General features: G+C 33.9%; 1 protein-coding gene across 6 annotated transcripts in view; it reads right to left on the bottom strand.

Annotated features, from left to right (window-relative positions):
* Positions 1-1,600: 1,600 nt before the first annotated feature.
* LOC136855405 (protein dopey-1 homolog) overlaps positions 1,601-27,924 on the bottom strand; it is a 91,297-nt gene continuing 64,973 nt past the window's right edge. For all 6 annotated transcript variants that reach the window (XM_067132395.1, XM_067132397.1, XM_067132396.1 and 3 more), the window contains 4 exons: positions 15,830-15,997; positions 13,322-13,457; positions 3,314-8,034; positions 1,601-2,538 (listed from right to left, as the gene is read on the bottom strand). In XM_067132395.1, the coding sequence (XP_066988496.1) occupies positions 7,771-8,034; positions 13,322-13,457; positions 15,830-15,997 (568 nt within the window). In that variant the 3' untranslated portion in view covers positions 1,601-2,538; positions 3,314-7,770. The remainder of the gene's footprint in view (positions 2,539-3,313; positions 8,035-13,321; positions 13,458-15,829; positions 15,998-27,924) is intronic.

Genomic DNA, 27,924 nt, shown 5'->3' with positions numbered 1-27,924 from the left:
AATAACAAAGCAAAAATATTGTTATTAAGAGCACATAAAAAATAAATATCAACTATGAATATACTACAGCTTATATGAAACCACATCATCTGTATCTGAACCCATGCACATCTAATCCACTTCAAAACTGGCAATGTACCAACAGCCAGTAGACTTTTGCTGTATATCAAAATCTTGCTCCTAACTCCTCAATACCTACATAGCTTAATTCTATGACAGTAACTGAACTGCTTCATATTTACATAATAAAATTTCACACATCCACTTTACTTTCACAAAAACAAAAACAAAAAAATAGTAGAAACACAGAGGATATGGGGTTTCCATACATACTGTTAGCTTTTTTTATCCTTGACTTACTGAATATCAGATTTCCAATTAATGATAAAACAATTACGAGGCCTTTCAAATTCTAAGTTACCTTCAAAATAGAAAGTTACATTACATAGACAAATATAGGAATGGAAAGCAGAAAGCCGTGGACTGTTTAAAACACTGAAAGGTGCTGAACAGGTTGTCAGTGCTTCAGTGGAAATATACATAATACCATAGTTGCAAGTTCACCTCATAATGAATTAAGGTGGCTCGGCTCCACTGAAAATGACACCCAGTTCCTTTACAAATTCCTTACAGAAAACCTGCCTTGTACCTATTGAAAGCACAGAGTACAGCATTCACAACATTCATCAGCTGATGTCCAATAGCTTGGAAGTGACGATAAAGTAACACCTCAACCTAACAGACATTTGTGCTTACCAGCTACATTACTATCATCAGTTTTTTCTATGCTACTGTCCTGGGTGTGATACATTCTAAGTGAAGCTCTAAATTTAATGTTAAGTGTAAAGTATACAGGTTAGTTTAGGGTTAGGTTCTGTTAACTGTAAGATCAAGGAAATATTTAAGTGCAGGCTATAACATAGAATCTTTGTTACTTAACAGACTTCATTAGTTAACAGAAAGCTAGACCCCCAGAGCATCTGGGTCAAAAGTGGGACTGAAAGTTTGGGACCCTTCCCCTGGCTAATAAGGCCATTTTAAATTCTAAAAAACCAATTTCCAGCATTTTTAAAACATTCTGTAGTGCGAATATTCAAAATCTTTTTATACAGAAAGATAAAATAAGGCTTAAAACCCACCCCACAAAAAAAATTACTTTCACACCTCTTGTCATACTACCAGAAACAGACCTTGACAAATATAAACATTTGCTAGGGAAGTCCCATTTGTGATTCACCAAGAGTGAGGAGATCCATCAGCTTAAGACTGACATAATAAGTGCATCCTCAACTTACGGTGCCACCAAATTACAGCGATTCAATCTTACAGTGCTTTTTCAACACCGTTAATGGCATTCTACAGTGACGTAACGCATCATAACTTGATGGCGCTAACAACAAGAATACGCATCAAGTTAACGTCGCTTACAGCGCCAAAACTCAAGTTACAGCTTTGTATGCACAGTTGACACGCTGATAATGGCGAAAAACCGACTTATGGAGAAAATCAACTTACGGTGTAGTGCTGGAACGGATCCCCCAAACGTAAGTCAAGGACACTGTATAATTGTTTGGCTGGAATGTTAATGAAGGCTGCAATATTTTTCTTTTCTTTTTTGTTGTTTGTGTGTTGTTTCTGAGCGTAGCAGTATCTCTTTTATCATATTGTTTAGTCTGGTTGCATCACACTTTACACTTAATAGCATTAATGATATGCTGTACTAACTCACTAATTGGTTAGCCACACCTAGTCCAAGTTCTTACAACTGGCATAAGGTTCTATACATTATGTTCTTTTCCCCATGTCAATTGTTTCACAATGAATGATGTTATTTAAGGGCAAATTTGTAACAACAATCTATTTTACGATATTTCATGGTCCCATTTCTCTTCCTTGTCTTTCTCATGGTCAGTTGAATAAAAGAATCACAAATGAAAAATTACAGAGCTTCCTGTTTTTTATCATTTGATTACAATCAGCTTTGTAGGCCTGCACAGGTGGCCGTCAAAACTCAGCCCGAGGCCAGCTTGCTGTGAATGCTTAATTGCTAATTGTAACCTTTCTACTTTCCATTCCCAATTTCTCAACAAAATACCATCGGTTTTATGAAATGTTGTTTGGGGATATTAAAATAATTGGAAAGCATATATCTACATGAAACCCCATCCTAGGTTTCATGATTCTTGTTTCAATGGCTAACTCAGAGATTTGGTGATAACAAGATGACGAATTCTGATATGTCAAACTCAGTACAAAAGGCAAGTGGAAGTGAAGTAAAGGCCTATGATTAAGTCACTCAGAACACATGAAAACAAAACTATGTTAATAAACTTATAAAAATAACACTGGTGACGTCTGTCAAAAGCCAAAAGATATATCTTGACCAACATTGCCGTGAATATAACATCATGAACTATTTGCAAAATAGCAAAAGCTCAATTCCTGTTCACAAGATTTAAATAAAATAGACACCAGAAGATAGGAAATAAGGAAAAAATATTACATTCCATACATACATAAAAGCTTTTGAAAACATTCCTATTGTCGGTGTTTAAGTCACTTTAAATAATTCATACATTTTATTATTCTTGTATATAAAGGTGTTGTTGCATTTGTTGTCCTTGCAAATGTCGTTTTTTGTCAGTAATGGCGTTGTCGTTTTGTCGCTCTCTTTTGTTCCATATTCCTTGAAAATTGTTTTCGCTTGTGTTCGTGTTTTAAATTCACTTCCATAAGCATTGCAATCTCGGACCGTAAGTATTACTTATTATACAATTTATGTAATTTAAATATTATACAAGTTATGTAATTTAAAATGTTTAATGGTTGGAAATTAACTCATTTGTAATATATTCACTTAATTTGTATAAATACTATTTGTAAATTTTGTGCTGATTGCAGATTTTATAACCTGACGAATCTGCCAGCTAAGCTTGTCAGAAATGAACTGTACACTGCCATTTGTAATCTTAATGGACGCAAAAACATCATAATGTGGAGCTCAATTCTTTACCTTCAAATATACACAAAGGAAAGTTTGTTTAAAGTGAATTTTGTTATTATTGAATTATGTAAACTGTTCATCTAATCAGCCTTATGGTTTATATTTTATTAAACCATTTTTCATTTAGAATATGTTGTTAAGGTTTTTTTAAATAAAATATAAAAATGTTTATATCTTTGTTTTCACCATAAATACTGTATTTGGAAGTGATTTCTCAAACATTTTAGTAATTTGAGGTAGTCAGGTTTAAGTTAAACATCACTGTACCATCAATTGTTTACATCTTATAACCCTTTAAAACCTCGACACCTATGAATGTGATCAAAACAACCAATTAATTATTCTCTACTTACTATTTTATGTCAATATTTTTTTATTTGATAAAATATATGCCACAGTATTTCCACTGTACCCTACTCACCATACAACTAAAATAGGAAGTGACCCTTCCACAAACATATAAAACTACACACCATGATTAGGTCATATAAAATTTACATTGCCAACAAATTTTAATATCTAAAAAAAGTATAAAAAAATTCTGTCTAAAATAAAAAAAAAAAAAGGCCACTCACAGTAAAAACAATTCTTTCCTGTACAGTAATATTTTACTAAAAAAAAATTGGATGCTTCGTCAATGCTTTTTATCTTACAATAAAGGAAGGATGCAGAATGACCAACTTAATTTTTTTAAGCAAACAATTTCCAACATTATATTACTTTCACAATTCTATATTAAGACATTTAAAAAGCCTTATTAGTGTTCACTAAATTCTTTAAGTGGTCTACCTTTTAAACAAGTTAATACTTAGTTCACTACCACTGGCTTGACATGTCAAAGGCTTGCATATATGGGCAAGATACAATGATATATATATACTATAACTTTCTGAGCATGTTTGATGATCAGATACATCAATAATGTACACAGACCTGATATCAGGTTTAAATAAAAAAATTTCATATGTGAATATTATGACAATAAACTTGTATATACTATTTTATTGAAGGTCACAGAAAAATAAAAAGAAATTATAATTAGTTTGCATTTACTGTATTAAATGCAGCATATAATGTGGACAGTTTAGGAAGAACTTTATGGTACCCCTCAAAATGCTAATAAAAGGTTTTTATGAAGAGATATTAATAATTCTCCATTTCAAAGTACTAACAAGATGAATAAACTGTTAACAAAATAGTATAACATGCCAAAGATCCTATATCCCAGCCCGAGAAGAACCCTAAAAGGGTTCAGAGGTCTGGTTAAACAAATCATTTATAACTAACTAACCACAGATCCTATAACAGGCTAGTTATGGCTAAGATTCTTTCTTCTCGACTGAATCACTTACAAAACCCTCTATAACACCATGTATCACTCAAGCAATTACTTTTATTAATAATACTGGACTCGGTGATGCCATACGCCTTTAAATTAATAAATCAAATCTTACAACGCAACATTTAAGCTCACATAAAAAGCAAGATGAGATAAATTTCTATCTTTCATGCAGCAGTGAAACGATTCCTGCTTCATATGTATGCATTCCACCATTATCTACTATTGCATGGTCCTTTTCATCTTTGGAATCAAGTATATCTCTAAGTATAATTTACATGACTACTCTCTTCAACTTCAAAAATATTCCTAACATCCACAGCAGTTTCCCAGTATAAGGCTACATAAGTTGCTGGTGTTTTTTAAAGTCCACCTTGCCATGCAATATTAAATATGTTTAAATTTGGATGCAACATCTCTCTCACTGTAATTCTTGAAATCTGTCGATGATCTTTTAAGTTTTAAAAACAATATTAAAAATATATCCCATATATCTACAAAACAGTAATCAAAATGGGGATGATACCTACAGTCTGTACTATGTACCACACTGCAAACAGTAGTCAAGACTCTTTGCTGTGCCCCTTGGACTCCTACCTGTACTGTCTCTTCTACTCACCACCTTCATTCTCTTTGTTCTCTTCATTCTTGGTTGGTCAACTTCTCCAACTGTACTCCTCTAATTTTAATCCTTCAATTCAAACCTTTAAAACCACATTTTAGTTCATATTTCCACTGTAATCAGTACAAATAATACAACAAATATAGTTTCCTTCTAACATGATGTTAGCTATAATATATAACACCACTTCAGAATAACTTCCTGTGTTATTATAACACCCTCAGAAAATAAGATTCATCACCACCCTCATCAAAAACTATGCCTTTTACTGTATCTTCTGCATCATATTCTCTTTCCAGAGATTATATGCTCATCTTCCCATGGTCTGATCCTTTCAAGACAAAGTGTTACTAACTTGCCTTTTTTTAAAGTATAAGACAAATATAATTTGGCAATTTCCTTGGGGGTTAGTAATTTATCTATAGGTTAGAGGAAACAGGTTGTGGGAGAAGGCTGGAAAAGATGAACCACTTTATATGAAATTTCATTCAAGATATAAATGTTGCGGAATGGCAAGAACTGGGTGAGACCAACAAAGAAGAATCTCTTATGTATTTTTCTTGTCCTCATCCCCAGGATAAAAGATGCAATGTACTGTATTCTGAGTTATGATCGCTCCTATCAAGAACTGCAGAAAGGTATTTTCATGAGATTTAGACTATGATATAAAATTTGTTTAAAACTGTGAAACCCACACAATACATTCCCCTATTCGCCATCATCTCTACTCAGATTTGCACATTCATCATGAAGCTTAACAACAGAACCCTATCAAGGTAATGTTTTCATACCTAAACTTCCCAATGGTAGCTATACAGTAACTAGCACCAGTAAATTTTTTGGATAAAATCCATCTACTGTATAGTGTAGTCCCAGAATTCCAAGGGCAAAGCCAACACAAACACCTACCTACCAACGTACACAAAATTTATGTTGTATTTGGTCATTTCAACTTTAAAGTTTGGCACACAAAATGCCTACAGGTATCATTCCCTTACAACAGTGTGTATGCTAGTTTTTCTGTATTTACTATCCGCTGTCTGTTCATCATAGACATAAATGTATAGTTTCTAGTAATCACTGCAAATTAAAGTCAGTTTCTAGTAATCCTTGCAAATGAAAGTCAAAACACAATGCCTCACTATATACAGTATTGTGGTACTTCACGATAAGAATGGCCTATTTCAACGTGACAGAAAGAAAATGAATTCATTATACAAATCCATGAACTGGTTGCTCATGCTTGGTTCAGGATCCAACCAATGTTCATCTGAACACCATTTACACCACATACACACATGTATCTCTTGGAAGATTAATTTTCATGTTGATAAAAATATTTGTAGTGGCTTATTTAAAGAAGGAATTAATTATTTAGAGAAAACTAGGTACAGTTCCAAATCACAGCAATCATTATCCATACAAATCAAGTAACTTAACAAAACAATACTGTACTGACTGTACACTGCTTTTTAAATATCATACTGCATCTTAAATGTAGAGATATGCTTTTTTTTAGTATATATCAAACAACTTCAATAAACAACAAAATGCTATTAGCACCTATGAATAATAAAAAACTCAGTTACAAAAAAATGAAAGTCCCACAGTTATATACAATTACATACACTCTGAATTTAGGAGAACTGCACATAAACCAATTAGACATAAAATTAAGCATAAAGGAAACAATATGCACTGATAAATCCCATATTCTTTAAAGGAAAAATAGCATCAGCAAAGACATTCCAGTGAAAATATTATTTCATTCAAACTGGGAGAATTTCCTAAAGAAACTGCACTTCACAGACAGTTTAATCCCAAGCAACTACAACAAAAACACTAACAAAGACAATAAAATATGGCATAATTATTTCCCTGACTTATACCACAGTTGCTTCAATCACAAAATACTGTACCTGTTACTTTATGTAATTACGTCTGATATTCCATGATTACAAAACAAATACCTTTCCCATATATCACATAGTATTACATGAGGGTTTACTCATATATTTATTTACATGAGTGATAACCATCACTGTAAACACAAGTCAAAATTATGCCTGCACAACAACAAATAATCTGGAAGCTGTAACAGCAATTTTCACGAATAGATTTTTTCATTGTGCAAATTTGAGAAAATTATTCAAATTACAATATTTGTTACGTCATTTCCACCTCCCAATGGGAATCATTTTTCTTCACAGCGGTACCATATCTACATTGTGACTAAAAGGTAAATAACCAATGACAAATCATAAAACAACAGAAAAGCTGATACTCAAGCACCCTATATTTTAACAGCAGTTCCAAGTGAAGTAATAATGTAATAATCTAAATCTCAACTAGAAAAATTTTCAGTATGTGTATAGAAAGGAATTTCATATATCAGTATGTGTATCTGCATGCCACTGGGCCAGTCTTCTTACATTGTGCTCTAAAGCAATTCTATTATTGACAACTTCCATAAAAAGAAAAATTATATCATTTGAAAGATATCAAGATACCTCTCAATTTCAGAAGAGGAGTGTCAAACAATTACACAAAAGGACAGAGATTTTTGCTCCGTGAGAAATCTTACATTAAACAAATCTTTGATAAAACAACTAAACTAAAACTGATTAAAATATTCTGTGACTACAATAACAACTACAGCTGCACCTGAGTGATTTACACTTTAGAAATCAATTAGAATTATTGTCTGCACAGTCAACTGCACACCCAGTTCAGCTACAATAAATCTTTGGTAGATAACTGCAATAATCACATTTGAAGAAAACAGAAAATCATGAAAACCACAATCTATGAAGGCAAGGGTTCAAGAAAATCCCTTTCAATAACTGCCTCTATGTGAGAAAGACTAGAGGAGAGACCAGATCCTGAAGTTGAAACAGTTGATGAAGTAGTTGAATGACCAACAGTCGCTGCTACTGGAGTAAATGATGGGGATACCAAGGTATTGAAGAATGGCTGAAGATCTACCAGAGTAGATATGTTAGGGGCGGTAAGTAGCAAATGACCTGGGCAATGGTCAAGCAGTTTGTTGCTGTTCTTATTATTTGCAGGCTGTAACAAAAAAAAAATGAGAAATTTCAAGTAAAAATATTTCCTGAATAATATAGATTTATTCTGTCATGTAACGAGCACTTTGCAAATAGAAGTATATATTTATTCTGTTATGTAATGAGCACTTTGGAAATAAAATAACAATGTACCACCCCTACAGCTCTCCTCTTTCGATATATAGATAGATAGATTAGATATATATAATTCTGTTCCCAGAATCAGCTGACTGAACTTACTACCAAAAGAATTAGGAAAATCATTTTTTTATTACTAAAAGAAACGAATGTATTAAAGGAATTCTAATTTTTATCTTTGTACAAAAAATGTAAAATGGGTCTACAAAGGTAAGCTAACATATTTTATGTTAAAGTAAAACCCCTCAAAATTGCAAAACAGCTGTTTCCCAATTCGTTTGTTTGCCAGTGTAAACATATCTCTCTCTCTCTCTCTCTCTCTCTCTCTCTCTTTTCTGTCTACACAAGAGAATATTTGATCACTCATAGTATTTCATCCCTAATCACTGTAAAAAAATTCAAAATGCGAATTTCACATGTTGGCAAGACAAAACCAAACAGGCTGTAGCAAGTTCACCAACAGCCTGGAATGATTGTGTGCATATGTACATACCATGCCCATAATTGTGTTTATCTTTTGGTTTGTAAAAATAAAATGAGAAAATACAGTAAAAATATAAAAGAAAATATTGTAGCATAAAATATAAACAAAATAGTGTAGGATTGTGTGTGTTATTGTATAATGAACTTTAATATAAACATACCTTTCTCTCTCTCTCTCTCTCTCTCTCTCTCTCTCTCTCTCTCTCTCTTTGTACGCTATGCATACGATTACATTTATCTTTTGGTTTTTAAGTACCTCAGTACTGTACATATCCCTTAATAAAATGTGAATTACTGTATTATACATAAAAACTTTATTTCATCTCTAATTACCATAAAAATATTAAAAATGCAAATTTCATATGTAGGCAAGACAACCAAACAGGCCGTAGCAAGTTCACCAAACCTGGAATGAGTGTGTGCATACATACGTAACGTATGCACGACTGTGTTTATCTTTTGGTTTGTAAAAATGAAAAAATAAGGAAATACAATAAAAATATAAACCAGAATACTGTAGCATAAAATATAAACAAAATAGAGTAGGAGTATGTGTTACTGTGTTTGGCTTTAATCACAATATAAACGAGAATACTGTAGCATAAAATATAAACATATCAGTGTAGGAGTGTGTATGTGTTACTGTATCAGGCTTTAATGTAAACATCTCTCTCTCTCTCTCTCTCTCTCTCTCTCTCTCTCTCTCTCTCTCTCTCTCTCTCTCTCTCTCTCTCTCTCTCTCTCTCTCTCTTGTACTCTATGCACATGATTGCATTTATCTTTTGGCTTGAAAGAATAAAAAATGAAAAAAATACGGTAAAAATAAAAACAAAAATATTGTAGCAAAAATATAGTAAAAAGTGAAGGAGTGTGTGTGTGTGTTTCTGCACTTAGCCTTCAGTGTTAACACCTTTGTTACTGTTCTCTCTCTCTCTCTCTCTCTCTCTCTCTCTACCCTATCACAGTACTCTACATGTCCTTTAATAAAATGTAAATTTACTGTATAATAAACATAAAAACCCAAACCAAACAAGGTCTACCAAGCCAGGTCTACCTAGCATTCTTCATCCATCCAACACTGCATCCCCATTCCCTCACCCATGGAAACACCTCCCCAGCTCCACCTACCTTCCAAAACAATCCCCTTCTCTGAGCCTTCCCCTACATAGCCTGACTGCCCCTCCTCCCCTATAGCCCCAAGCCATTCGACCACCCTTCCTACCATGGAAACTTCTCGAGGCCTCCCCCATCCCGCAAAAACCTTTCTCGGTCAGTCTGAATCTAGGCAGTGTCACCAACATTTTCTTATTTTTTTTATTTATTTATTTGTATTTATATATTTATTTTTCATTTTTATTTATTTATCTTTTTATTTAATAATTTATTAATTAAACAGCATTGCCAACCATCGGTGGGCAGTTTTTTCTCATTTTTTAAAATTTATATGTACAGTCGACCCCTGGGATTCACGGGGGATAGGGACCACAACCCCCCAAGAATAAAATCCGTGAGTACTTAACACCTCCCTAAAAATCTTGTAACTGCTGATTTTGACAGTTCAAATACCAAAAAAATCCCTCTAAAAATACTTATACTGACTATTTTACTAGTTTTATCATGGAAAATATATTTAGTCATGAAAATACAGTAATTATTAAATATTTCTCTATGGAAAATTCCGCAAGTAGGCGAATTTTCCGCGAATAATGTGGATATATGTTCCACAGAAATATCAGCGAATAGGTGAGGCCACAAATCCAGAACCGCAAATAGGCGAGGGTCCACTGTATATCATATATCTTTGAGGCCTTCATCCCTGGTCTAGGTGTGTCGGGTAATGATGACTTTTGAATAATGGCAATCTGGATAATTGAGGGATTACTTATCAACAACTATTTAAATTGATAACCATATTCTTAATACAATTTAAAGAACCATTACCTTTTATTCTGCAAAGAACACATTATCTCTAAAAAGGACAAATTTAAATTAATTTGTATTTTTCATAGCTAAAAAACCTGCAGTCTTAACATTAGGATAAATCTAAAGACACCAACTGGAAACCAGTGAAAATAAAAACAAGAATTGTTTATGTGAGGCCTTAAATCATTATCTTAATATACAGGCAGTTTAAACATAGCCTAAAACTTCTAAATTTAAAGAAAACTACTCATATTTCTATTTTGAACATTTTTTAAAACTTTGAACTTATCAGATCAACTGTTACATATTGCATGCTGCAGAGGTAATTTCAATTACCAATTCGAGTAGCAAGTGGTATGTGCTGACATCGACAACATTACCAATCTTGTCAGACTGTGCTTTGAGCTTAGCAATGTTAAAAAAATAATTTCACATAGATTGCAAATGACACCAATGCATAATGGTGATCATATTAACCCTTTAACGCTTGACCCTATTTCTATAAAAACGTCCTCCCGTATGCCGCAAGGGCGTTAGGTGAGTTAGCGCCGAGCGGAAAAAAAAAGTTTTTCAAAAATCACCACACGCTTAGTTTTTAAGATTAAGCATTCATTTTTGGCTCCTTTTTGTCATTGCCTGAGTTTAGTATGCAACCATCAGAAATGAAAAAATATCATTATCATATATAAATATTGGAATATATAACAGCGAAAAAAACTCGTATATAATTGTATACAAATCGTGCTGTAAGCAAAACGGTTAAAGCTAATGAGTTAAATTTTTTAGTTGTACTTGTACACTAAATTGCGATGATTTTGGTATATAAATAAATTTTAAAACGATCAAAGCAACACAGAAAATATTATCACAAATGATGCATGAATTCATAACGCTTTCGGACGTAAAAAATTTTTTTCAAAATTCACCATAAATCGAAATATTGTGCTAGAGACTTCCCGTTTAAGGGAAAAATGAAGCTAATTGATTGAATATTACTAGACTGCTAAAGGTTTTAGCTTACACTTGCAAGTTTTCGACCATTTCGGTTGAGTTAAAGTTCACGAAAGTCGAATTTTTCTTTTATCGTGGATTTTATATGGAAATATTTCAAAACTGATAAGCTACAACCATGAGTTATTTTTGGTGTATTGTACATGAAATTGCACATTTTTCATATATAAAACTTTATGTAACGACTAATATAAAGCAGTGCAAATATTATGACAATGAGACGAAAGAATTTCTGAGATGTTAAGCCGAGTTACAGCATATGTAAGGAAAATGTTTTTAAAAAATTCACCATAAATCGAAATATTGTGCTAGAGACTTCCAATTTATTGCAAAATGAAGGTAAATGATTGAATATTACTAGAATGTAAGAGTTTTAGCTTTCAGTAATTGCGTTTTTTGACCATTTCGGTCGAGTTAAAGTTGACCGAAGGTTGAAATTTTGGCAGTTATCGTGATTTATGAAAATATTTAAAACTGATAAAAGCTACAACCATGAGCTATTTCTGTTGTATTCTACATGAAATTGCGCACATTTTCATATATAAAAGTTTATGTAACGACTAATGTAAACGATGCAAACATTACGACAACGTGACAAAAGAATTTCTGAGATGTTCGAAACTGGTTATCACAAGACAGACGTAAGGGAAAATTTTTTTTCAGAAATTCACCATAAATCGAAATATTGTGCTAGAGACTTCCAGTTTGTTGCAAAATGAAGGTACATGATTGAATATTACTAGAATGTAAAAGTTTTAGCTTACAATTGCGTTTTTACCATTTCAGCCGAGTTAAAATTGACTGAAGCTTGAAATTTTGCAGTTATCGTGATTTATATGGAAAATATTTCAAAACTGATAAAAGCTACAACCATGAGTTATTTTCTGTTGTATTCACATGAAATTGCGCACATTTCCATATATAAACTTTATGTAACGACCAATATAAACAGTGCAAACATTACGACAACGTGATGAAAGAATTTCGGCGGACGTAAGAAAAAAGTTTTTTTCAAAAATTCACCATAAATCGAAATATTGTGCTAGAGACTTAGAATTTGTTGCAAAATGAAGGTACATGATTGAATATTACTAGAATGTAAGAGTTTTAGCTTACAATTGCGTTTTTCGACCATTTCGGTCGAGGTCAAAGTTGACGGTTGAAATTTTTGTAGCTTCACGTGCGTACGCTCCACTGCGCACCCAACAGACAATTTTAGTCGACGTATGATACGTCCAATAGGCATTTAAGGGTTAATATAGCCACATGGAAAACGTGAGTTGTGAATTTTCAAACTTATCGACATATATGACGCTAAAATGCAAAATAATTAAAAATTTAACTTGGCGGTTGAACAAAATTTTACGTTGCATCAGAGATTTAGGGTGATACAAAAAGAATCATATGGCATCACTTTTACCGTAGCTAAACTTAATATGCGGTCAAAGGAGAAGTGGTAACTTTGCTAAATTTGAATTCCAGTTGAGCCTCCTCCCTTAACAAGAGATTATGGTATTAAAATACCATTAGCTTGTATTAACAAAATAAATATGGTACAAAGAGATAGGAATGAGATCTCAAATTACTAAATTTTTTGATGAAAAATACCAAAAAAGAGGGCTAATGCAATTGCAATTCTGCTACTAAATACTGAAAAATATAACCATGACAAAAGTATTTATATCAAATAAAAACCAATAATATAAAGAACAATTTGGATTTTAGTACTAAAATACCTTATCAGCCATCAGCTTAGCTATGCGGGCAATGTGAGGCACAAAATCACAGCTTTTAAGAAGAATGTTGCCAGCTCCTTCATTCTTTTCTTCATTCTTTACATTAGGAATTGGACCAACAAATGCCCATCGATACCTGCAAAAAGAGAAAAATTTATGTTCCATATTTACTGTAATACAAAAATCTGTTATTAAATGAGGATAAGTGCTTTTCTGGGCCTTATTAACTACTTTTGAGAATGGATGTTGCCTGTCAAATGGATAACTGTAATAACTGTTCTGCACTAGATTTTGAAAAACAGAATTTTATTTTTCAAATATATTCATGACTCATATTATCTTCCCGTTTGTGGTTTTTTTAACGTTCAGGCATTGCAACAAGGAAATTATCAATATTTCTCTCATTTTCACCCTCTCTCTTCTCTCATTCCCATCCACATTTGGTTGTCCAATGTACATGTATGTACATTTGTAGTTTAAAATGTTCCAGACTGTATTAGGGGGAAATTATAAATGTTTTTCCCTATTTTTCATTTCTTTCTCTCCTCTCCTCCCAATTCATACATTAACTGTCCAGGAGGTGACCCATGTTATCAACTGCTCTCCCAAGTGACCTCTTCTTTCATTAATGTGGCCTACTTGGCCGCTCCTACGTCCAGCATGTTTGTTTGAGTATTTATGGGTGATGGTAGCGTGGTTAAGATGTGCGGGTACATTCATCTCAGTATCTATGTTTTAGTCACTCTTAGGCATTTTTAGGGATCCAGATGCTGCTCATGGGAGGCACGGGTAATCCCTGATGCAAACCAAACTGATATTTTCCAAAAAGAATGGGAAAAAAGTGACCACCCTTCCTTTTCCCTCTTCTGCTGTCTCTTCTACAAATTCATATAGCCATGTTGGGGACACCCATTTCACATAATACAGTACTTGCTTGGTGATACAACTGGAGGTTGGGAGTATGTCATTGTTTTAGGCAAACTCATGTAAATGTGATACATTCAGTCACCCTTCATGTCTGTATTTCTTTTTCCATGGTGTACAAATCACAATTTTGTGAAGAGGATGGATGACTGTCTCCACAATGTATACATTTCGCTTCTTTATAACATACTTCTTGCTCTGGTTCACTACACTTGACACACATGGCAGGCTTGCCTTGTAGCTTCTGCCTCCAAGATCCTAAGATATGACCATATTCTTGACAATGAAAACATCTCCTGTCTTGGGATATATTGCTTAACCTTAAAACATAACCATGCTGCTTTTATTACATTAAGTAAGCAGGTAGAACTGAATGTAATAATTAAATTTGGAGGTGAAAATGAGGCTCCATTGATCATCATCTTCATACTTTCAACTCTAATCATACCTCTTAATTCTTCTAGAAGTTTCTCTTCTAAATACATCATCAATTGGGGTGCAAATATCATTCCCTTGGAGCAATTCCAGAAAGTAGACTGATCAGTCTACTTTAACTCCTCCCAGATACAAAAATGCCTTTAATTTTTCACTCTCTTTTCACAATGCCAATTCTACTGTCAGTTTTCCCTGACCTTCAGATGATATCTTCAGCTCTCAGACACAACATTTCACAATGTCTCTGTACATGTTAAAAATGTCACAATTAGAGTCTTCAAGATTAAAGGTCAAATACTTGTAAGAAGAGGTTTCAAATATCCCTGGTCTTATTTCACATACATTTCTGGTGAATTTCCCTTTGCTTTATGCTGAAGCATAGGGTTCCAGGGTAATTACACAATGTCAGCAGCTGAGGTGCAAGGCTTCCAGGGTTTTGATGCCAAAAATTATCAAAGCAGTAGGACACTGCTTCCCAGCTGCCACCCTCTAAGCCCCCAAAACAATAGCTGAAGGTTAAGATTCTGAGAGAAGTTCCATGTTCAGGTGGAACTGCAGACCTTAGAAGTAGAACATTTGGTACATTGAAGCAATACTTCACAGTGAAACATGTATTGAGGAGTACCAAATAGCACACATGAAGTGGAAAGAGATTGCTGGCCAACTGATAAATAACAGTATTAGCAGTGTTAGGGCTGTACTACTCTCTGAAGAGGACATGACCACTTACAAAGAAAACAAGTGTGACTTAAAAATGCTAGGATTTACAGCTGAAGTGCATTGCTAATGAGTGAGCTACAGAGATGTGGTCTCTGGAAACTAGAAAATAGACAGAAATCTCAGAGACTGATATCGCTTAGCAATGTGATAAGAAGGGGAGTGGAGCCGCTAGTCATAAAAATAGCTGATGATAAAAGGCAAAAGCCAAGATAATGATGAGAAAGGGTGTAGAGAAGACATATCGGATGGAAATTTTGACAAAGTATGCATAATATAAGAGAATTTTATGGTGTTTTGACACTTCCTCTAATCTGACAAAACAGCTTTTCTCATACTATACTTGATTTTAAAAACAATTGCTGTACATACTTGCAGTCTTGGAACACTATACTTTTAAACTGCATTACACAACACTATATTTGTACTCACATTTGGAACTGTGGCAAATGTTGTGCAGGCAAAGCTAACATTAGATCTAAAAGCTTACAGGCTTCTAGATATAAAGTTAGCCAAGCAGGATGATTCCGTGCATTCAATCCATTCTGAGAGCTGAAAACCCACGAAGAATCCAAAGTTGAAAGACGTTTCAGGTGTGAACTGAAAATAAATAATCAAGCTGTTTATATGTCAAACACTGAAAACTGTTTGAAAACTAAATCCTCTCTGGTTAACACTACAGTACTTTAATACTTCAATACTTTAAAACTTCTGTATCAGACCTCTCTATATTATGATCTTGATGAGCAAGCAAGCAACATTGCCCTAACCACACTTACCTTGGTAGAAGTTCGCTATAAAAAAATTAAATATTTGCTTCTTTTATATTTAAGAGTACTGTACATGCACAAAACACTTGAAGGTAAATAATTTCATATCACAGCCATAATTAACCTGTGATATAATCTGATGGACATTAGGGGTTTGATAGTGCAATGATTAAAAACAAAACTAACGAAAAATTACACAGCAACATAAAAAATTAAACCACCATAAATAAATACATGTGCACTTAATTAGGAATGATAAGAAATACTGTAGTGTGCTATCAAATTCTAGGCTACAGATTAATAATCCCTTATCCAAAATTGTAAAACCAACAAAGCTCTAAAAAAAATGTTTTGTGGAGGGCTGGGTGTCACTCATACGGTGGTTCACCTGGAGTGCCAGCAGCTAAACTAAGACATCCTGAGTCACTTTGGTGTGCCAGATGTCCAGTGTGGCTCAGTGCTCACAGTAAGTGGACATGCAATTGCTATTTGCTGGTTTTTCTTGCTTTATACTGTGACACTGAAATTACTGTGAAAATCCCAAAAGAAAATGCAGATACCCCTATGGGAAATAGTGAGAAAAGGAAAGAATAACACAGAAAGTGCAGTTATTGCAGAAACTTGACCATGGTGTTTCTATGCGGCAACTTACTCATGACAAGATCAGTGATGCTGATGAACCCTTTTCTCCAAGACTGATGTGTTATAATACCAATGATAGTCCCACTTTAGTACAAAAATTCACATATTTAATTACAGTTTTTTCACCGCATATCTTTGAGTTTTACATAATGCTGTCGTTGAAAATAAAATGTGCTAGTACATTTATGGTCTTAATTAACCACTCTTTCATTATTTCAGGTTTAAATATCTCAGTAACATCTCAACTTAACAGACCTCAATTTATTATGATCATTTTTCCCTAAGCTGCCATTTCAGATGTGATGCATTTTTAGATATGTCTCTTATATAAAATGTTGTAAGCAAAGTACAGGTTAGTCTACATTAGGAACTATGTGGAAATGCTGTTGGCTCTAAGATATTGGGAAAAGATTCAAGTGCAGGCTATAATACACAGTTTTTGTTATTTACAAGATTTGTTTACTACTGGAAGGACCAGACACCAAAAGCATCTGTTAAGTTGAGGTGCTACTGTATTTCAGCTACACTATCAATATATTACTCTATAAATAAACTTTAATAACATTCATAGTCTTTATTTATCTCACTCGGTGTGGGTGTTCATATGTTCAGGAATATTCATGTGTAATGTCTGATTATAAGATGCTGCTCCAGACCCCACTCGAGGAGCAGGCTTTAGTTCCAAAATCTAAACAAATCTGAACACCGAAACACAGTTGGCCTCCCAGGGTTTCAGATAAGGGATTGTGAACCTGTAGTAGATAATTACTAAAAGCTTCCTAAGGGTCAGAAAATAACTTACCTTAGTGATATGACAACTACATATTCAAAAACTAAAGTACAGTCGACCCACACTTATTCGCGGTTCAGCAATCACAGCTTCAGTTACTCTCAGATTTTTCTGTGGAACATATATCCACGTTATTCGCGGAAAATTCACCTATTTGCGCATTTTTCATAGAGCAATTACTGTATTCTCATATTTTCGAGACCAAATGTTTTAGGATGATAGTTTAAGGTATATTTAAAATTGGCAGTTATAAGCATTTTACAGGGTCTCTAATGTTCAAACTATTAAAATGGGCAGTTATAAGCATTTTAGAGGGGTCTTTGATGTTCAAACTATTAAAATAGGCAGTTATAAGCATTTTAGAGGGGTCTTTGATGTTCAAACTATTAAAATAGGCAGTTATAAGCATTTTTAGAGGGGGGGTTCCAGTATTCGCGGGTGGGTGTGGGACGACTGTAGTATTTTCAAGTGGACTTGAAAAGCAAATAAACAAACATTCATAAAAACATGAAACTTAGCTACACAAGCACTCAAAATAAATGAAACAAAATCATAAAAGCCAAACTATGTGAAACTGCACAAAGGCTGGTGATTTTGAAGCCACCATCACCTCAGTGAATCTGTTATACAGTAAATCGTGTCACATAAATCCCCAATTGATACATAGATTAGTATAACCAATTAAGTCTGTTATAGCTTATTAAGCAATGGTATCCATCTTCAAATGAAAAATGGAAAAAGAAGTTTAATCAATAGGATGATTATAGAATTTCATCACATAACTTAGGCTTCTAAACTAACTAGACAAGCAAGAAATATTTGTTTCTCCTTCTTAATTCTTCAGCTGTAAACTCTTACGGACCGAGTTAACAGACTACAAACCCAAGAAGGCACCAAAGGCACATCAGCCTGCAGAGGTTAGGTTAGGTTACATTACATTAGGATAATAAAACCCAGACACCTGATATTCAGGAGACATCAGCAGAGAGCAGGAATGAATTTCCACCTCTTTCAAATAATTGGAAATCAGAGGATTCCACAACTGCACTAGGTAAAATATTCACATTTTAGTTGTAGCCAAGATAAAACTCCTAGGAAACTGAGCAGTATTAAACCTGATGCTAGAAAACAGCATACTGTTTGCAGCAACAGCCTGCCTAGTGTTGTGAGCAAAAACAACTAAGTCAGGTAAAGAAGAGTACAGAGGAAGTTTGTCATTGTAGTACATTTGTCCAACAAACATAATGAACTTTCTTCAAATGTATGCCACAAGTAAACTGTTAACATAACACTATCCAAGATTTTCAGAGATGAGAGTCAGCATAGGAAGACCACACTGGAGAACAGGAAGAAGAAAAAGAGTTGAAACACTATAACAGTTTCATCTCGAAACATTTCCATAAGATACCAACTTTTGAGAAACAGAGGAAGTAATATTATGTATATGCTTCTAAAAAGTCAGTTTCTTAACAAAAGTTATGCCTAAAATCTTAGTCACTGATATTTAAAACTAAACCATTTACACCTGTACAGCAATCCCTCAATTATCCAGTCCGACGCTATCCGAAACTCGACATTATCCGACACGCCCGGACCAGGGATCAAAGCCCCAAAGATGCATGACATATATGAATTTAAAAAATTTGCAAAACCACCCTGATGGTTGGCAAAAGCCTCAAGAAAATGCTGGCACTGCCTCCGGACTGACCGAAGGGGTTTTGAGGGTGGGGAGAGCATCGAGAAGTTTCCATGGTGGGGGGGGGTTGTTTGGATGGCTTGGCACCATTGGGGAGGAGGGGCAATGAGGCTGTGTAGAGGAAGGTTCAGAGGTGTTGTCTGGAAGTTGGGTGGAGCTGGGGAGCAGTTTCATGGCTGGGAGGGGGTGGGAATGCAGTGTTGGGTGGGTGAAGAGGGCTGGGTAGACCCGACTTGACAGAGCATGTTCGGTTTCATGTTTTTACGTTTATGATATACTAATCTACATTTTGTTAAAGGATATGTACAGTACAGAGAGAGAGAGAGAGAGAGAGAGAGAGAGAGAGAGAGAGAGAGAGAGAGAGAGAGAGAGAGAGAGAGAGAACACACCTAGTTAAGTGTTTATATTGAAGTTTCTAAGTATTGCACACACACTCCTTCACTTTTTATTTTCATTTTATGCTACTGTATTCTCATTTATATTTGTACTGTATTTTCTCATTTTTTATTCTTCCAAACCAAAACAAATGTAATCATGCACATAGGGTACAAAGAGAGAGAGAGAGAGAGAGAGAGAGAGAGAGAGAGAGAGAGAGAGAGAGAGAGAGAGAGAAATATTTTCTTATGTACTGTTACATGTGTCATAATCATACTCAGAATCAACTTGTAAACTTGTCTTTTACATTGTGTTTATCCTATTTGTAGGGTATCGTCATTTGATTTTCATAACAAATTGAAGAAATGGTTCTTCATTGTCACTCATTTGATTCTACAATCTTCTTAGTAATCCTCTCAATGGCAATACTGTACTGAGGAAGTCATGACTCACAAGCTGTTTGACAGTCCACCACAGTTCACTAACTCACCCTCTCCCACTGCAGCAAAGCAAAAAAAAAAAAAGGCAACACGTACGTACACACTAATTCCATGGCTTGGGTAAACATTCTACAGCCTGTTTGGTTTTGTCTTGCCTGGCATGGAATTTGCATTTTAAATATTTTTATGGTGATTAGAGATGAAATATCATCAGTGATAAAGTATTCTCTTGTGTATTGTTCTGATATGCGTGTGTGATAATTATACTTAGAATCAACTAACTTGTAATGAAGTACACTACATTAATTTGAGCAAAGAATAAAAAAAGGCAACACATACGTGTTGTATTCTATTCCGTGGCACTGTCTTACCTACGTATGAAATTTGCATTTTAAATATTTTTACAGTGACTAGAGGTAAAATTTCAACAGTGATAAAATATTCTCTTGTGTACTGTTATAAACTTGTGATGAAGTACGATACATTAAATCGAGCAATGTAGAAAAAAATGGTAAAACGTGATACAGTAATGTGCTCAGAAACAAACTCATGAACATACATAGTGAAAGAGTTACAGGGAAAGAGTTAGCTTTTGCGATGGCTATTGTTTCAAAAGCTAGACGTCCTTTAACACGTCATGAAACGTCACGTTGTTTGTCGCTTGTTATTGGCTGATATGGATACATCATCAGTTTACAAGCGAATCATAGAAGATGTGTGGGTGGACAAGTAATACGTCATTGTTGTTTTTTATTTTGAATGGCTGATAAACATAGCGTCAAAACCTATGTGATAATTGGCTACATTTGGAAAGCATCGGTGCACTCAATACCATAGACCGTTTTTCATCTTAGTGCTTGATCAGTCGTGTGTTTGAACTGTTTTTGAGTGAACTGTATTTGATATACCTATTTTGGAGCATGTGGAATTTTTAGTTGTGACTGCAGCATTGCAGGTCATGCTTGTGTTGTGTGTCATGCTGCTGATTGTGTGTATGACCCCACCTCATTCTAAGAGGACAAGGAAGGTGTTGACCCTTAAACAAAAATTGGAAATTGTTGATAAGATGGAGCAAAGGTTGGACCCGGTCACATGTAATGGAGGAGCACGGCATTGCCCGGTCATCTTAAGCAAGAAAGTCAGCTCACACTGGTAAGGGAGAGAGTAAAATATTTTTATATTGTTATTAGAATTGTTACTTTGATTAATTAGTGTAGATCATCATATTGTGTTGCGTACGTGAGAAAAAGGGATTACTTTTTTGTGACCAATATGATGTATTTTACAGTAAATGAAAAACATGTAGCCTACCAAACTACGTGTTTCTACGAGAGAAAAGGAAGGGGGGTTGCTTTTTTTGTTTTTAAGTGTAATTTATGCCATCTATTTTGTTAAAAATATGGGAAAATAAGGTAGACAATCACTTTTTCATAAATTTTTCAGTGAAAAGCATGATGGTTGTTGTTTATAAGCATATTTAGTGTAGCCTACTGAACTAAGTGTCAGGTACAAGAGACAAGGGGGTTGCTTTTTTTGTTTGTAAGTGTATTTAAGGAGTATATTTTGTTACAAATATGGGAAAACAAGGTAATTAATTGCTTTTTGCATAAAGTTTTCAGTTTCAAGTGTGGATGATTGTTGTTATAAGCATATTATTGTTTATGGCTGTCCATGAAAAACGTGTAGCCTACCGAACTAAGTGTCGGGTACGAGAGAAAAGGAGGTTGATTTCTTTCGTTTTTAAGGGTATTTCTGGAGTTTATTTTGTTACAAATATAGGAACAAAGGTAGATAATTACATTTTAAGTAAAGTTTTCAATTTAAAGTCTGATGGTTGTTGTTTATAAGAATATTAAGGGTTTACCACCATGTGGTATTGACAATGTTAGGCGAGGAAGGATATGGAGTTGCCCTTGCACACCCACAGATTTTTTTCACTCGTCATGATCCAGATTTCAACATTATCCAATTGGCCCCTGGCTCTATTAATCTGGATAATTGAAGGATTACTTGTATATGTAAATCAGGATGCAAAGGCATCTGAATCTACTAAGTATCATACTTTGAGTATGGGTTAAGCTTCATGCCCCAAAGCCTACTCCACTTATGAATATGTGCCAGATCTCTATTCAAGGATTTTGCAACCACACACCTAAAGCTTGGAGAAGGAACAATAGCTAGATGAGTAGCATCATCAGCATACACAATCAGTTTGTTCTCCCGACCTTTCCAAATGATTGTTCTCCAGACCTTGCCAAATGTTACTAATATAGATTAAATAGCCAAGGGCCAAGAACGCTACTTTGAGGAGCACCTTGAAATTAATAAAGCTACTGTACTGGCCATCAACACAGACCCTCTGGGTTCTGCCTATTAAAAAGTCATTTAAAATATCAATAAAAGATCCACCAATTTCCAATTATTTTAGCTTATGGATAAGTGTCTCATGATTCATGCGATCAAAGGCTGCCCTAAAATGCAGACCAATCATGAATGCCATTGCACCCTCATCAAGAGCACTCTGCAAGACAGTGAATATTGACAAGAGTACATCACAAGTGCCAAGGCTGCTAGCATGTTAGTATCTTCAACAAACCTACACAGACGCTTGAAGAGCACTTTATCAAACCTTAGATAAAATGGGTAATTGAAATCAGTCTGTATGTGGAGGGGCATGAGGGGTCAAAAATTTGAGCAACACAAAGTTGAAAAGCATATAAGTAAATAAGTAGAAATGGCTCTCATTTGGGGTAAAATAGAAAAGTGAGTCAAGTGAAGAGGCAATCCAAGACAAAAGACAATAATGTGATATACACACAGTCTACCAAAAATGGAGGGAATTATGTGATAAGAACGGGGTGGCTGATCAGGGGAATTCACATGATCAGGGGCATTCTAATGTAATAAGAAGGAAGCTTGAGATAACCATTTGATTACCAGAAGTCTAACGGAAAAGAACAAGAACTTGGAGATAGAATTCTAATGGTCCTTGAAACAGCTAGTTACTGACATAAACATCAAATGAAAAACAATTTAAAATAAACGGAAATATGAAGAAATGGAATAATAAAATAATAGTACAAACTAAAAATGACTTCCATAGCAAGTCTTCTAAATAAAAAAACTACAAAATGCACCACTACAACTTCCACAACAAGTGCAGCCTTTTAATTCTAAATTCAACTGCAACAGCTATACAGTATATGATAAGAAATATCACTGAATGTGACAAAAAAAGAGACTAGTAATACTGAAGTTAACACTGAATGTCAAATCAGCAAGAGAGGTAAAAATATGCTTTTCATAACTGCCAAACTAGCATAAGCTGGTTATAATAATGCATTTATATAGTAATTAGCATACAAAACTATTTAGAAGTTACTTTCCATTTTAACCTTCCAAAACACACTGAGCAATGCATCCTAAATAAAAAACAAAGTAATTAAAACTAATACCATTACAAATGACGTACAGCACAATATTATATTCTAGCATAAAAGAAATTGGCCAAGATTGTAATAACAACTAGCTTAAAACTTTCATTTTTTCTGAGCATTTTATATCCAATACCTGGCATACATAATTTCACTGGTTAATTTTTCCGCAAAAGTCATCAGAAGCCTGAAGTCTGTCACAGACGGAAAACCCATTGCCTCAGAACTTAATTCACTGAAAAGGATGATTTCTGTTATTCAATAATGGCCTCAATAGCTGGGATAAATTTCTTTTGCTAGAATTAGACAGAATAACAAACTACAATGCCCAGTATATCCTCCAAATAACTTGACAGCTGCTAATAAAGTATTAACTAAAGATCATTCAAATTTCAGTCTACCATAACTATCCAAACACATTTTGAGATCTGCAATGTTTTTTATACATCCAAAAAAGGCATAGTTTTTTACTATTTGTATTTAGCAGAAAAGACAGGCTTCAATAGTAGTATCAAAATTTTCAAGTTTTTAGGTTCAATCAATGCAAACCTCTACTTTAGTTATGTCACAATACCAAATACTGTATAATGCAAGTTTGTATTATAGAAAATAGGATATTTAGAAAATGGGTATTCATCACAGAATGAGATAAATCGAGAAGACAGAAATAAGTGGGAATATTTTATGAGTATGAACAAATATTCTCGTGATTGTAAGACGAATACATAGTACTTAATCATGAGAATACTAGGGATAATCAGGGAGAGGGTTAAGGGAACAGGATCTTCTTCTTCCTCATGTTCTGCTCTTTGCAAAATTTCTTACTAGCAGAATCGGCATCCAGAGCAAAATTTGAACTTACGGGTGGCAAAGGGAAGTGCTCCGGACACAATCTCAACTTTTGACCCTGTCTGTTTGTATCTCTGAAAGTGTATACACTTTACCACCAATGCATCATGAGTTACCAGTCCATAGTTATCTGACCCAACACTGATGGCATGTTGTAACATCAGTTTTTTGCCTTGTTCAAAGCGTAGCTTATTTATTTTAGAATAACTAATAAGAAAAAGGTTAAGCAAAAAGCTGATTCAGGTCTAGGTAGTTGGTTTCTGAAAACCCCAAATCAGCAGCAAGGTGATGGGAATTGGGGATGTTTGATTATAAAAACATTATTGATGTTTACCACTCGACAACATCAACAAACATAAAATGATAAAATGAATGGCCATGAACTTCCACACGAATAATAACTTTGCCAAATAAACCTTCTCATCGACAAATATCCCTTCCAACTTAGATGTAAAATGTGGCCTATTTTTAGAGTTCCACAAATTTCTGTTAATATTACTGAAAACCCAAAACAATCAATCCAGAGTTTGGCCAAAATCATTCAAATATCAAGTTCCTTACAGTCTCTTAATCAGTAAAAGTTACTGTTCATCCCTAAATGACAAAATACAAAGCATTATCATTATAAAATTATTGAACCACACGAATGAGGTTTAAGATCAAGCTCCCATATGGTTTATAACACAAAATGTAAGTGTAACGAAGAGGCACTAAACCAAAAAATTGATGCCAGAGTTATAATGGTTTCAGTGGCATCAAAAACACTGATACATTAGCAGAGCATTACTTACTTCCATCTTGTTTAAAATAAATAATTATTTTATAAATAAGGCACATCCAAAGAAAATTAAGCATGGCTATATTAAATTACTTCAACATGCAGAAGTCATAGTAGATTGCATGCTCTTTTTCACAAGTACCTTGTATACAAACATTTATAGTAATGCAAAATGCAAAGAGACTACACATCAAATTAGACTTAAATACCTGTACTTCACATTAAGGAAAAATACAGGAGGGTATAAACCAAGTAACACAATAATGACCAAATACACAATACCTACCGTGTATCTTCCTAACTATGCTATTCTTTAATTATCTAACTCCAGTTATGATTCAGTCATGTTCCAAATGAAGCATATAATATCTACAATAACATACTGTAATGATATATACATTGTCAAATACTGTAAAATAATAACAGAAAGTATCCCATCTACAATACACAGTTAAAGGTCTGCTAGGTAAGAAATAAACCCCACAAAGAAACAAAAGCAGTTCACAACCCATGGCAGCTTTTTTGTTAGCATAAATTTCCTCTTTCCAGATATCCTGTGTATCAATATGTCATGAAAGCTTAAACCTTTGTATACTTAGCGTCTGCTGGTGAAACTGATATTTAACAAAAATTGTATACATAAATTTTCCGATGTTTTATGCTGTCAAGAATGAGACACAAGTCTTCCAGTAACAATTACCAAGCTGTGGAAACACTAAATTCTCTAAACATTTATTTTTCAATGTAATGACAATAATAACCACCATGATTAAGCTCCCCACAGATCATTCAAATGTATATATACAGATTACGTGTAAAAAACTGAAAATCTTATTTTCATTACTTCCAATTATTTGAATACCTATAAGGCGATTTGTTACTTATTAGTTCCTGGCTTTAAATGTAATTACTTTAATTTCCTTCACTGGGTATATGGGATGATAAAATTTACAGAATACAGTACTGTTTTACTAATGCTGCAAATGAGTTAATTATACTTTCGAATGACTTTATAACAATAAACTGTAATGTGATAACTACATAGAAACTAAACTCAATTTTTAAAAATTCAAGCATTCTGCAATTAGTAGCACTTATGACAAGTGTCACTGAATAATCATGAATAATTTTTCCCTCTTTCCTTTTTTTTTTTTTGCACTCGCCTTCAAGGTACCCAATTTAACAAAAAGCATTGTTAGTTCTCTTTCTTTCAAATGCTCTTTTATTTCAAAAGAGCAACAGTGAATTAAAATGCAATTCATAAAATTGTGATGCCAAAAACACACTGCCTCACCAAAGAGGACTCCCCATACTCTTATATTCAACAACAATAACCTTGTTTATATTTACGCCATCAATAACAACACTTATAAATTATCCCAAACCACCAGCAACGATTTCTCAGGATACTATACTGCCTATTCATTACTTTACAAACATGCATTCTACTCAATTACTAGGGCAAAGATTTCATTTTTTAAAATGCAATCCAGAACAGCTGACTTTAAGCAAAGTTGTTTACCCAGCCAGGTTGAGGCGGCTATGAAGTTCCTAGAAACAGGACTTTCCCTTGCAAACCCAAACCAAAGTGATTTATTGTAATTCCTGCAATTTCTGCTAGCACATCTTGGTTTGGTGAGTAGAACAGAGATCTACCAAAAATGGATTTATTCTCAGGTTTTAAATCTTTCCCGTTTTATTTCTCATAAGTCAAGAATCCTTGGAGCCAATAAGAAATGCTTCTTTAAAAAACTACAGCAGCAGTTTAAAGTTCAATTATAATTTAAGAGGACATTCCTTACTTTATGCATGATATGCCTATCTGAAGTACACCAAAATTGGAAAGAGCACTAATTTTTCAAAACTATGCTCTAATTAAGACATTACTCTTCCTTTAAAAGCTCATTTCTATAATTTCCAGCATTACATATGATGATGGCAACATAATCAAGGCTAGGCAAGCAAAAATCTTCCGAATGATTTTAAAGTATACTGGTCATTAAGGAAAACAGCAAATAGAAAGGAAAAAAAGAAACAAAATCTTATAAAGCAGATGTCTAAATATCTTTTCATGGATTCAAAATTTCAAAATTCATTAAAAAATGAAATTCAACTGATTACTATCAATGCTACTAATATTTTAAAAAGCATGGTTCATTACAAATCTTAAACTCTTTTCACATCACTTATGCTTCATTGAGACACAAAATATAAAAAAACTGTTGAGTTATATTGTACTGTACTCTACAACTAAAGGAAAGCGATATTCTGCCAAATTAACAGGGAACTGAATCCACATCCCACCTACTACAATGCTTAATATGGCCTTTTAGGTCAGGCAAGGAGGACTTTTGTAACAGATAATTGAGAAAATGCCAATTGAATATTCTTCTATCACGCTGTACCTCTCATGAGAAAAACTAATAGCAAAACTCATAAAACAATGAGTTATTCTTAATCAGTAAAAAATTTTACAAAGAGAATGCTTCAGTAACCCACCAAAAGCAGGGAAAGATGTTAAATTGCGCCTATTAATTAGAAAGCAGATTTTTATTTCTAAGCATACTATTTTTGTGTGCCAAATTTGAGAGTGCATGAAAATTGGTGGCAATATTGTAAATCCAACCAAAGTCCAACTTTACAGTATAACTTTTGTTCTAAAAGTTTTCATAAAATAATCAAGCATTTTATAAGCATCCATCAAAAGTTAAAAAACACAACTTAATCAATGCATAAACTCAGAGCAATCTGTA

The sequence above is a fragment of the Macrobrachium rosenbergii genome, chromosome 31 (assembly GCF_040412425.1).
Source record: "Macrobrachium rosenbergii isolate ZJJX-2024 chromosome 31, ASM4041242v1, whole genome shotgun sequence".
Taxonomy (NCBI): domain Eukaryota; kingdom Metazoa; phylum Arthropoda; class Malacostraca; order Decapoda; family Palaemonidae; genus Macrobrachium; species Macrobrachium rosenbergii.
Note: the sequence above shows the minus strand (reverse complement) of the source record. Positions and strands in the feature narration are given on the sequence as shown.